Source organism: Schistocerca nitens, chromosome 1 (genome assembly GCF_023898315.1).
Source record: "Schistocerca nitens isolate TAMUIC-IGC-003100 chromosome 1, iqSchNite1.1, whole genome shotgun sequence".
NCBI lineage: Eukaryota > Metazoa > Arthropoda > Insecta > Orthoptera > Acrididae > Schistocerca > Schistocerca nitens.
Genome location: NC_064614.1, coordinates 408,436,210 through 408,449,391, shown reverse-complemented (window position 1 = coordinate 408,449,391; position 13,182 = coordinate 408,436,210). Strand labels below are relative to the sequence as shown.

The following is a 13,182-nucleotide window of genomic DNA, read 5'->3' as shown; positions in this document are numbered from 1 at the left end:
TCAGAAGAACCACCATCAGTAACAGCAGAAGTAACTCCTCCAGCATTAGAACTAGCTCCTACAGCAGCAGCTCCATCTCCCACACCAGCAGTAGCAGAACCAACTCCTTTCCCAGTCATAGCAGAAACTACTTCTCCACCAGCAGCAACTAAACTAACTTCTTCACCAGCAGAAACAGAACCAGCTCCTCCTACATCATCTTCAGGGGTAGAAGAAGCGAATAGATCAGTCACAGTAAGTAAAGTATCGTCTTTGTCTCATGATAAAAAGGTACCAAATGATTTGGGAAAACATGTTCTTACAAAACTTGTTGACAGTGAAGGGAAACAAACTTCCAACCGTGTTTCAAGCAGACCCAAAAAATTACCAAAGAGAAATGAAGATTTTTTATGGATTATTCCAAGGAAGCCCAACCGCCACCTACCATAGATTCCACAGCTGGAAAAACAATTAAATGTTCTCCACTGCCCCATAAAACTGTACTCCTCCCTTTCTGCACTTAAATATCAGGTCTTGGAAAAATAAAGCTGATGAGCTTGGTATACTATGAAAAAGTAACAAAAAATGATTTTATCTATAAACGAACATTGGTTAAAGGAAGAAGATATAAAACTGTATGTATCATCAGGTTTCAAAGTAGCTACATACTACTGCAGACCCAGTGAATCTTATGGGGGTTCATCCATATATGTTAGCAATGATCTAGACTTAAAGTTTTCTGTTCTTGAAGTTAGTGACTTATGTATTAAAGGTGTTTTTGAAGCAGCTGCTTTGATTATACCTAGTATACAGCTCATAACTGTATCTTTATATTATACTCCTGGAAGTAATGTAGAACAATTTATAGAATGTTTAGAAAAACTTGCAATCAGTATACAAAAGTATACTAAATACAAAATATTAATTTTTGGGGATCTAAACATAGACATTAAGGAAAATGAGAGCCAGAAATGTTAATTTAGTAAATATGTTAAGATCCTGTAATCTCTTTTGTACTAATGAAAGTCCTACAAGATATATCTCCTGTCTTGACAATCTAATAACAAATCTATACAAATGTGATTTTGAGCTAGGTTATTTTATGTCAATTACCTGTTGGACCACAGAGGTATATGGGTGAAACTAATTACTGAAAAACCGAAAGAAGGCCAGGAACAAACTCAATGTGTGAGACTATTTATAGATAGAAATATTTGAAAGTATAGAGAAGAACTTAAGTCTATAGATTGGAATACTGTTATACATTCCTCCAGAAATGTTGATGAAGCCTTCAGCACATTCCTCAAAATCATTTCTGAAATCTTCCATACATGATGGCCACTGGTAAAAAACAAAAAAGTCAGGAAACCTAGCCACTCAACTTTACAGAAGTGGTTTTCATCTCAATTACGAAAACTGAGACTACTAGTAATTACTTGTCATGACAAGGTCAAAAAGGAAGCAGTAGATAAAGAAACTGAAAATTATAAAGAAAATACAGATCTGAAATTAAAATAGCCAAGTGTAAGGCAAATGGTGATTTCATTAACAAATCACACAATAAATGTAAGGCTGCATGGAAAGTAATAAAAGCAGAGCTAGGTATGGATATAAACGATAAAGACAACACAAATGCTGCTAACATCACTACTGATGATTTAAATCACTTTTTGTCAACTCTGCCGAGCTTAGCCTCTCAAGTCAGGGCAACCAGAATTCCAATTCTACATGTACACCTATTTCTCACCCCACATCTGGCAGAAATTTTCAACAAAACATTACAAACATAGTGTCAACTTGTAAATGGAGAGAAGTACAAGTCATTGATATAATTAAAGCAATCTCTAAATTAGGATACTCCAGATCTGAAGATGTTTATGGCCTGTCAAACTTAGTAATTACAAAAATTGTAGGTCTCACATCATATCCTCTTTGCATACTGATAAACTGGATGCTCTCTAGTGGATACTTTCCAGAATGTCTCAAAAAGACAGTTGTCATAGCATTTTATGAAAAGGGTGACAAGTCCTGTATTAATAATTATAGAGCAATTTCACTTGTGATTATTCTCTCAAAAATAATAGAATATTGCATACTGCAGGAAATATGCATACACCTATCAGACAATAATATATTAAATGATTCTCAGTATGGATTTAGGTCAAACTTATCAACAGCCAAAGCAGTTGAAAGCCTTATCTCTTTTGTACTAAGCTCATTCTAGTCAGAATTATCTGCTGAAGCCATTTTAATTGACTTGAGTAAGGCTTTTGACTCAGTTAACCACAAATTATTATTAGATAAACTGTGTTGCTATGGAATCAGACACTTGGAACTCTCTCTAATTGAATCATACCGCAGCAATAGAAAACAAATTGTAAAGCATAATGGCCAAAAGTCACAGACTCTAAGTATAAAATGAGGTATTCCTCAGACTCAGTTCTTGGCCTTTACTATTTATATTATTTGTGAATGACTTTCCGAGTAACTTACCCTGTAAATCTGTCCTCCATGCTGATGACACGACTTTAACTAATTCTCGAAAGGATATAAACAAATTGAAGGAAGAAAGTGAAGAATGTCTCAAAATATCTAATATCTGGTTTAAAGCTAATGAGTTAAGTATGAACCATGGAAAGACTGTCAAGATAATCTTCAGTCTACCAAACAATAACACTGAGTTATCATCTGTTAAACTACTAGGTATACACATTGACTTGAAATTAATGTGGGACACACATACAGTTTATGTGTGTCGAAAGTTATCATGAGTTATCTACCTACTAGCCAAACTACACACGTGTTACACAAGATTTATTACTTCATTCATACTATGCCTTCTTTCACTGCCATCTACAATATGGCATTTTTTTATGGCAGGGCTTAACAACTGGCCGGTTTTGGGCGCGAGTACTTGGGTCTGCTCAGGCACGTGCTCGCGAGCAGGTGCAAGGTCGCGGATTAGGGAGGGAGGGGAAATGCGCGCACACGTTTTCATAGGGCCGCAGCGTGGCTATTGAATCGCGCCGACTGTGTAACGTTTAAAGCACTACGATCAGCTCTAACAGTCACTTCGCTGGTTAAGAATCATGTCAAGTCGCCGTTGTGTAACCCCAACCATGCTTTCGCAGTTCAACCCCCATTGGGAGGAATTGTATCTGTTTACAGAAAAAGATGGTGTTGCAAAATGTTTAGTATGTCACAAAACGCTGAATTCTTTTGGGAAATTTAATTTGCAGCAACGTTATATGTCGTACCACGCGAAAGACTACGGAAGTGGAAAATGTGATGGACCAGATCGTGCACAGGAAGTTATTAAACTTAAAAGGAAGCTATCCGAAGAAGATCTGTACGACGAAGAAAAATCAACTGAGGCAGCTCTTAGAGTGAGTTACAAAATTGCTTTGCTTTTAGCAAAATCCCTGCGCCCCTTCACTGATATCGATTTTATAAAAGAATGTTTGGTAGTTGCAGCGGAACATTTGTGTCCATCTCAAGTTGAACAGTTTCGGATTGTGCCATTATCTAACATGACAATTATGCGGTGCATACAGGACATGGCAGATGACGTCCAGAGCCAACTTGCAAATATCTGTAAAGATTTTATGGTGTATTCTCTAGCTCTGGACGAAAGTGTTGATATCACTGGAACAGCGCAGCTTGCCATATTTATTAGAGGTGTTACTAGAGATCTTCAGGTGAGGGGGGAGCTCCTCGATGTAGTAGCCATGAAGAACACTACAACTGGAGGCGATATTTTGAGTAGTGTTGAAGAAAGTGTTGAAAATATAGGATTGTCGTGGAATTCTTTAGTTTCAGTGTCTACAGACGGTGCACCAGCGATGACAGGGGAAAAAAAGCAGGTTTCGTTGCGCTGTTGAAGGAGAAAATGCAAAAACTGACCGTGCCAAATGAAATAAGGGGGGTTCACTGTGTGATCCACCAGGAAAACTTATGTGCAAAGAATATCACTCTAAAATATGTGATGAGTGTTATTGTTTATACAACCAATTATATAAGGAAGCATGAGCTACAACACAGGCAATTTAAAAGCTTCCTTGAGGATGTAGAAAGCCAGTATGGTAAACTGCCTTATTACAGCGAGGTCCGCTGGCTTAGTCGCGGCGAATTATTAAATCGACTTTTTTGGCTATTAGATGAGATAAATATGCTCATGGAAATAAATAACATGTGTGTTCCTGAATTGAAAGAGCCTTCATGGAAATGTGATCTCGTGTGCTTAGCAGATTTAACTAGCCATTTGAATGCTTTGAACATTTCACTACAAGGTAAAGATCTGCTAATTACTCATTTCATAAATCGAATACGAGCTTTTAAAATGAAATTGACACTTTGGGTGAGTCAGCTGCAAACAGGAAATCTAGCTCATTTTCCTAAATTATCATCCATGCAAGATGTTCACAAAGGCTGTGAACGTTATTCACATAGTTTAGTTGCCCTTAAGGAAGAATTTGATCAACGCTTTCAAGATCTGACAGCACTACACAGTGATTTTGATCTGTTCTCCTCTCCATATTCAGCGAATATTGAAGAGATTCGTCCTGAGCTTCAACTGGAAATTATTGACCTGCAGTGTGACAGAGAATACACAGACAAATTTCAGAACAAGAAAAACATTTTGAAATTCTACAGACACTTCCCTCAGGATAGATTTCCTCGTTTGCACAAACTGGCGGCTACAATAATATCAATGTTCAGTTCCACTTATGTTTGTGAACAATTGTTCTCTGCAATGAAATGTAACAAGACGCGCCTGAGAAACGCATTGACTGATCGAAATTTAAGCTACAGGCTGTGCCTACAATGCACAGGAACAATTACTCCGAACATAGACGCAATTGTAAAGGGCAAAAAGTACAAGGTAACCGAGAATCCCACACTTCAGTGACACCTTTTATTGTGTAACAGTTCACAAATTAATACGAATATAAAGGCATACACAAAGCTAAATTATGTGGCACGTGTACATTCTCCTTTATTTGTTTCATTTGTCGCAGTAACAATTCGTGAGCGATATCCCTGCAGGTGGCCGCGGATTTACATTGACTGGCTGCAGCTGTTGTGTGCCTCACGTGACTCTCCCCACTCTCTGCTCTGGTCCAGTAGTGGGGGTAGCGTGCTCTCGCTGCTCCATGTTCGCGCCTTGCTGCTCACAGCTTTCTCCGTGAGCACGTATGTTGTGAAGCCCTGTTTTAAAGGGGTAACTCCCCCAGAGCCAAAAAAATTTTCACTTGGCAGAGAAAAGCAATTAGACATCTTTATGGAATCACTGACTACAAGGGCTCATGTAGACCTTATTTTAAAGACTTAAAAATTCTCACAGTCCCATCTCTTTACATATATTGTTGCCTATTAAACATAAAAGAAAACATAAACCACTACATTGTAAGGAAATCTGTTCATCAACACAATACTCGACAAACAAAAATGATTTATATACCCACAACCAGGCTTAAGAAAACCCAATCTAGCTATGAATACATAGGCATAAAATTATTCAACACTCTACCCATACAGGCTCAACTGGTTTCACTGGATATTTCAAAAATAAAACCAAAGTGTGGATGAAGGAAAATACCTTTTATAGTATACAAGAATTTCAGAGTAGTTGTAAAGATGACCTAATTTATTGATAAAATAAGGCTTACTGTCACGTTAGGAGGTTGTTGGCAATACTGCGCCGACACGGACTCTTCGAGTATTTGCTGCAATAAATAATTATAAAAAGCGTTGTTATTAAGCTATTTTTAAACGTTTACAGGTGTTATTTATATAATATACGTGTTGTTAAATTAGTGGCAGTGTTAGTGAAGTATAAAGTAAGATTAAACGGGGTTGAGAAGCGTATTTTTCTTCTCGCGTCTGTAGCACGAATCCTAGGCCTAATTTCACGTGCGCGAATCGTAAGTAAGCAGTGAATTAAACTTATAGCTAAACGTTTCCAGTTGGTATAAATATAATATAAGTGTTGTTACATTAGTGGAAGTGTTGAAAAAATGGAAATGAAGTCCCACGCTTCTTTACAGAGCGTAGGGGAACGCTGCGGGAGACCCGCACCGCCTTACTAGGCAAGGTCCTAATGGAGGTGGTTTGCCGTTGCCTTCCTCCGACCGTAATGGGGATGAATGATGATGATGAAGACGACACAACAACACCCAGTCATCTTGAGGCAGGAAAAATCCCTAGTGAAGTGTTAAAGAAGATTAAATGGGGTAAGAAGTTTATTTTCCTTCTAGCGCCTATAGCACGGATTTTAGGCTTAATTTCACGCGCGCGTATCGTAAGTAAACAGTGACTTAAACTTACATATAATCACCAGTTTTTTTATTCAGTACTCTTTCAATTTATTTGTATCTGCCTGAATAGTTTCTAGGGTCCTTTGTCAGTACTTAAATCAGTTTATACGATTTCTGCTTTTACCATGAGTGAGAAGTGTGTGACATGCCGTAGGATCGTTAGTTCCGGGGTGTGGTGTGATGGGTGCTGTAGTTTCTTTCATTGGGTCGAATGTAGTGGCATGGGAAATGGGGACATAAATGAGTCTCACCAGTGGGATTGTAGGATCTGCAGTAGAGATAGGAAAATACTGGAACAGGAAGGGAAAATTGCAGCTTCAAGCTGACCTAGACGAGGCAAGGGAGGATCTGGACAGGTTAAAGAGGGAGAAGGGTGAACAGAGGTGGGAAGTGGCAACAGGTAATAGGGGGAACAGGCAAAGGAGAGTATCAGACAGCTTTGTCATAAATCTTGAAAATAGATTTGGCCTGTTGCCTCAGTCAGAATCAGATGAGCCTCATGTAGCTGAAGCTGTAGAAAGGGCACAACAAGATTTCAAGGACTTGACAAAGGTAGGGAAATTTGTAAAGAGAAAGAAAGTTCTGTTGTTAGGTAGTTCCCATGGTAGAGGTGTTGGCCAACTACGGCAGGAAAATCTAGGTTGAGAGTACCAGGTCACAAACTTTTACAAGCCTAGTGCAGATCTGTGTCAGGCAACAGAGGATGTAGGTTCTTTATGCAAGGATTTCACGAAGGAGGATGCCTTGGTTATAGTGGGTGGTCCTGGAAATAGCATTGACAGAGACTCTGAGTATTCCATAGAGAGTGACCTGGTGAAGATAGCATCAGCAACGAAGCATACGAGTGTGGGTTTTGTGTCTGTGTTGAGACACCATGATCGGCCTCATTTGAGCTCTTCCATCAGGAGCTTGAACTTGGAGTTGGAGTGGCTGCTTAGGACGGATATAGGGTCCCATATTGGTTTGATTTCTGTGGATACTATCGATAGGTGGGACTACACTAGGCATGACCTTCACCTCAATACGAAAGGGAAGGGAAAACTGTCTTGGTTCAATGCAGAAAACTTAAGGGTGGACAATGTCACAAGTGGTAAAACACCAGTGGTCACAGGTGTCAGAGGAATGCCTTTTTTAGGATAGGGAAGGGGGAAAGAAAAAAAGTTTTAAGAGAGATTGGCAGGTACACCCAGTCTGAGAAAACAGATGAACAGGAATCAGATTTTAGCATGCAGCCTCCATTTAAACAATGTTTAACAGAAAGTAATCAGAAACTGCCAGTTCATCTTCGCCATAGCAGTTATAATCCCATTAGTATGCAGTATCAGTTATCTTTATTACACCAGAACATTCCGGGACATAGAAATAAAGTTGATGAACTACTCATTTGTATGGCAATGGCCTTGCCGCAGTGGATACACCGGTTCCCGTGAGATCACCGAAGTTAAGCGCTGTCGGGCGTGGCTGGCACTTGGATGGGTGACCATCTAGCTGCCATGTGCTGTTGCCATTTTTCAGGGTGCACTCAGCATCGTGATGCCAATTGAGGAGCTACTCGACCGAATAGTAGCGGCTCCGGTCAAAGAAAACCATCATAACGACCGGGAGAGCGGTGTGCTGACCACACACCCCTCCTATCTGCATCCTCAACTGAGGATGACACGGCGGTCGGATGGTCCCGATGGGCCAGTTGTGGCCTGAAGACGGAGTGCTACTCATTTGTATAGATGAAATGAATTCATCTAACCTAATTGACAAAATCTGCCTCTCTGAACATCAAGTGATCACTGGTATAGATATGTTAGACATTTCAGGAGTTAAGCTAGCTTCCTACTTCTGCAGAATAGATATGGATGGAGGAGGAGTTGCCACATTTATTAAAAACCGCCATAAATTCAAGAACATTGACATTTATAAATTCTGTTTAGAGCAGCATCTAGAAGCATGTGGAACAGAAGTAGAGTTCCATAGCAGATCCTATATAATAGTAACTATTTACCGAGCACCTGCAAGAAATTATAATCTATTCATAAATCATATAGAAACTCTTTTGGGTTATTTAACAGGAAGAAACAAAGAAATTATGATTGCTGGTGACTTTAATACAGATTTTCTAATCCAATCTTCCAGTAAACATTTACTGCAGTTAGTAATGTTGTCTTTCAATCTAACTCACACTGTAAACTTTCCAACTAGGATCACTAAAACCTCAAGGACAGCCATTGATAACATTTTTATAGACAAATCAAAGGAACAAAATCATATCATAAAACCTGTAATAAATGGACTATCAGATCATGACATGCAGGTCCTTGTTTTAGATGTAAATTCTAAGCAGATTATGAAGACTGCTAAATCTGAGTATAGGAGAGTAGTCAATCTACCAAAAATTGAGTGTTTTAGAAAACTGCTCAAAGATATGAACTGGAAGGATGTTTATAGTGCTCATGACATGAATGAAAAATATAACACATTCATGAACAATGTCAGTACCATGTTTGAAAACTGTTTTCCTCTAAAAGTTACTCAAATTAAACAGAAGTCTATAATAAAACCATGGATTACACAAGAAATAAAGACTTCCTGTAAGACAAAAAGGGAAATGCATCTGTCGACCAAGAATAGCTCCAATGCTGATGATTTAGCTAAATACAAGGAATACTGTAAAATATTTAAAAAAGTAATTCAGACATCTAAACAAATGCACTACGAGAAGAAGATAGCAATGTCAGGGAACAAGATAAAAACAATATGGGATATAATGAAAGAGGAGACTGGTAGAACCAGAAACGAACAGGAGCAAATAGTACTAAGGGTAGATGACACATTAGTAACCGATTGGCATAGTGTGGCAAATCTATTTAACAAGTAATTTACATCTGTTACTGATAGAATGGGATTGTCAGGATCAGTAAATCATGCCCTTGAATATCTGAAACTAGCCTTTACAAATAGCTTCAGGTACATGAATATATCACTCACTTCACCAAAAGAAATAACTTCCATAATAAAATCTTTAAAAACAAAGCATTCCAGTGGTTACGATGAAATATCAACAAAGTTAATTAAGGCATGATCTTGTGAGTTTAGTACAATTCTAAGTTACTTGTGTAACCAGTCAATTATAACTGGGACATTTCCTGACTGGCTAAAATATGCAGATGTTAAGCCTCTAGTCAAGTAAGGGGATAAAGAGATACCATCAAACTACAGACCGATTTCACTTTTGCCAGCATTCTCAAAAAAATTAGAAAAAGTAATGTACAGGCAGCTTCTCAACCATCTGACCACAAATAACATATTATCAAGATCACAGTTTGGATTTCTGAAGGGTTCTGATATCGAGAAGGCTATTTACACCTACAGTGAAAAAGTACTTAATTCATTAAATAACAAGTTACAAGCAGCAGTTATTTTCTGTGATTTGTCAAAGGCATTTGATTGTGTGAACCCCAACATCCTTTTAAATAAATTAGAATTCTATGGTGTCACAGGCAGTGCTGCAAAATGGTTCAAGTCATATCTCGCTAACAGGAAACAAAGAGTGTCAGTGCAAGGCACTAGTGAATTAAGTCATCAGTCATCATCAGAATGGGAAGAAATTACATGTGGTGTCCCACAAGGATCCATCTTAATGCCATTGCTTTTTCTTGTGTACATTAATGATCTCTCATCAGTTACACTGCCAGAAGCAGAGTTCGTTTTGTTTGCAGATGACACAAGTATTGCAATAAATAGTATGTCGAGTGTAGTTCTTGAAAGATCTGCTAATGATATTTTCATGGATATTAATAAATGGTTTAAAGCCAACTCACTGACATTAAACTTCGAAAAGACTAACTATATGCAATTCAGAATCTGTAAGAGGTTTCCACCCAGCATATGCATAAAGTATGAAGAAGAGCAGATAGAAGAGCTTGACCGTCTTAAATTCCTGGGTTTACAACTTGATAATAAATTCAGTTGGGAGGAACACACCACGGAACTGCAGGAACGAATTAACAAATCTGTATTGGCAATTCGGGTGTTAGCAGACATAGTCGACATAAAAATGAAAAAGCTTGCGTACTTTGCCTACTTCCATTCCATAATGTCATATGGTATAATATTTTGGGGTAACTCTTCAAGTCAAACAAAAGTTTTCAGAATCCAAAAGCGTGTAAGACATATTATTTGTGGAGTAAATTCACGGACGTCCTATAGAAACCTCTTCAAAGAATTGGGTATACTAACTACTGCCTCTCAGTATCTTTACTCCTTAATGAAATTTGTCCGAAATAATATATCTCTTTTTCCAACAAACAGCTCAGTTCATACATACAATACCAGGAACAAAAATAATCTGCACAAGGACTTAAAAGCTTTTCATTTAGTTCACAAAGTGGTCCACTACTCAGGAACACTCATCTTCAATAACTTGCCAGCAAACATAAAAAATTTAGTTACAAATAAAGATCAGTTTAAAAGGAGCCTGAAAGACTTACTAGTGGCCAATTCCTTCTCCTCCATTGACGAATTTTTTAATAGAAACAAATGATGTATTGTACATATTCATACTATTAGTATTGTTATTTCAGCATTAAAAAATTGACATGTTCCACATCCAGGAGGATCTCCTCAGCACGGATCTATGGAACGAAAAACTAATCTAATCTAATCTCGTGTATAGATATGGGTGTAGAGGCAGCTATAAGCTAATAGGATACAACACTGCTATATATTTTACCATATAATATTTTGTGATATGAAAAATAATGAACAAATAGCTGTAATTCTTCTGACGACATAGACTGCATGTTAATGCTGATAAAATAAGTCTTACTGTTATGTATAGATATGAGTGTAGAGGCAGTTATAAGCTAATAGGGTACAACACTGCTATATTTTTACCATGTAATATCGTACTATGTAAAACATAATGTAAAAACAGCTGTAATTCTTCTGACGACATCGATGGAATGTTAATGCTGAAAGATGGATAAAAAATAAATAAAGATACTTTTGTATAGTCAACGATTCATTTATTAATAAAGTATTCTCGTGTTTAAGCTGTGTCCAGTGATTAACTGCCATGAGCTTTCTGCAGAGATCTCATCTACCATTGTCAAGTGGTTGACTGTTGTGAGAATGCCGCTACCATGCCTATATAGCCGCCCCACCACCAGTGACACACCTGGTGCCAGGTTCCACACTGCATGTAGGAATGTTTTGGTGTCACTACCACTGCGTCTGCTTCCGCTCCCCAATCACAGGATCCCAGGCCGTACTCAGCTGCAATTCACCGTCTTTATTAAGGGTATTGTCATGTAGTTTGAACTCTATTGTTTCATTTGTAGCGCTATTCCAGAAAGTGTTGGTCTATCTAATATTTATCAACTTGATAATGGTAGCGGAGAGCTTTACTGAAAACTTGTGAGCAGTTAACCACTTGACATGGCTTGAAACCCAAAGTATTTTATCCGGATATCGCTGTGAGAGAGTGCATTCGTACTTAGCGATTGATTCGCTCAGTTATTGTGGCGAAGTCGATCAGTGATGTCGCCATACTTTAAATGGTCAGAAATGTAACATTGCACTCTTCAAAAAAACGAAAAAACAGTATTCTATGACTAAAATATCAGTGAGTCACAACTAGAATCAGTCAGTTCACACAAACTGTGAAGGTAAAGGAGTCAACAGACCTCACTTCAATGGTATTACTACTAGGACAATATAGACTACAGAGGAGGTTTCTGACAAAAGACTCATATGGCTCAGCCTATAATATTGTTCAAATGTGTGAAATCAATACCACATAGGACTATTAGAGGATATATAATGTACTGGTGCATGAAGAATACCACATGAACTGTGAGGGGTTTGTTTGACCTATGGGCGAATGTCAAGCAGTTGCTGAAGAACTTGAACGTTTAGAGGCCTGACGACAAGTGCCAACTATTTGTGAAAGTCTACTTACTAACTTTCAAGAACCAACTTTAAATGAGAAATCTATGAATATACTATATGCCCTCACGTATTGCTTCTATAGAAAATGCGAAGAAAAGATTAGACTAACATCAACTCACACGCAGGCATTCAAGCAGTGATTTGTATTGCGCTCCATACGCGAATGGAAACGAAGAAGCCTAATACGTTTTAGAAAATAAGTACGCTACGCCAAGTACTATAGAGGCGTTTACAGGTTGTTTTTTGTAAATATTGGAATGGCGACGATATCGTAACATTGCCTCATATAAAAATCTCTGATTGAGAGTGTTTTAACCATCGGATTCTGGATACTGAAAGCCACTTGAGATCTTACTTGTTACGAAGCATTCGTAATGTGCGGTGAATAATGATAGAAATGAACGATTTTAAATATTCTACTACATTTCACTTTTTTCATGAAGTGGCAGTTAATTCTATATTTGATTATAGGCTACCAATTATATGTTTGTGAAATGGAAAAAATGGGTATCTATCGTCATCTTTGGATCACTTAATTAAGTTAATCTTGCCGAATCCAGAATCTTTGTTAGAAGTAACTTTGGTTGTGTCAGAATTTGAGCATGGTGGTTGTGTTGTGTATGATGGGGGCGTGATCAAATATTTAATTTAGAACATTATCTAGTATTTTTTTTCCAAATTGAGTTTTGTAATTGTGTACAGTAAAATGCCGTCTATCGATGATATAAAAAATGAATATCCTATACATTGGCTTGTGTGGAATAATGACTACAAGGAATTGGACAGAGTACTGTCAAAAGATGGGGTTAGTAGTGTTTGGAGGACGTATTGTTGCTTCGATTGTCTCGTATTTTAGAGCTGATGTCAATGCAGTGTGATACTCTGATTGTGAGTGTTGTTTGTCATCCTGTACCTTAGATGTTTCTCATTTATTCATTGATGA

General features: G+C 37.9%; 1 protein-coding gene and 1 pseudogene across 3 annotated transcripts in view; both read left to right on the top strand.

Annotated features, from left to right (window-relative positions):
• Nucleotides 1–7,686: 7,686 nt before the first annotated feature.
• On the top strand, nt 7,687–7,803 carry LOC126210571 (5S ribosomal RNA; annotated as a pseudogene).
• A 5,016-nt stretch (nt 7,804–12,819) lies between these two features.
• LOC126249631 (ankyrin repeat domain-containing protein 13D) overlaps nt 12,820–13,182 on the top strand; it is a 140,462-nt gene continuing 140,099 nt past the window's right edge. For all 3 annotated transcript variants that reach the window (XM_049951310.1, XM_049951317.1, XM_049951323.1), the window contains exon 1: nt 12,820–13,044. In XM_049951310.1, coding sequence (XP_049807267.1) covers nt 12,946–13,044 — 99 coding nt within the window. In that variant the 5' untranslated portion in view covers nt 12,820–12,945. The remainder of the gene's footprint in view (nt 13,045–13,182) is intronic.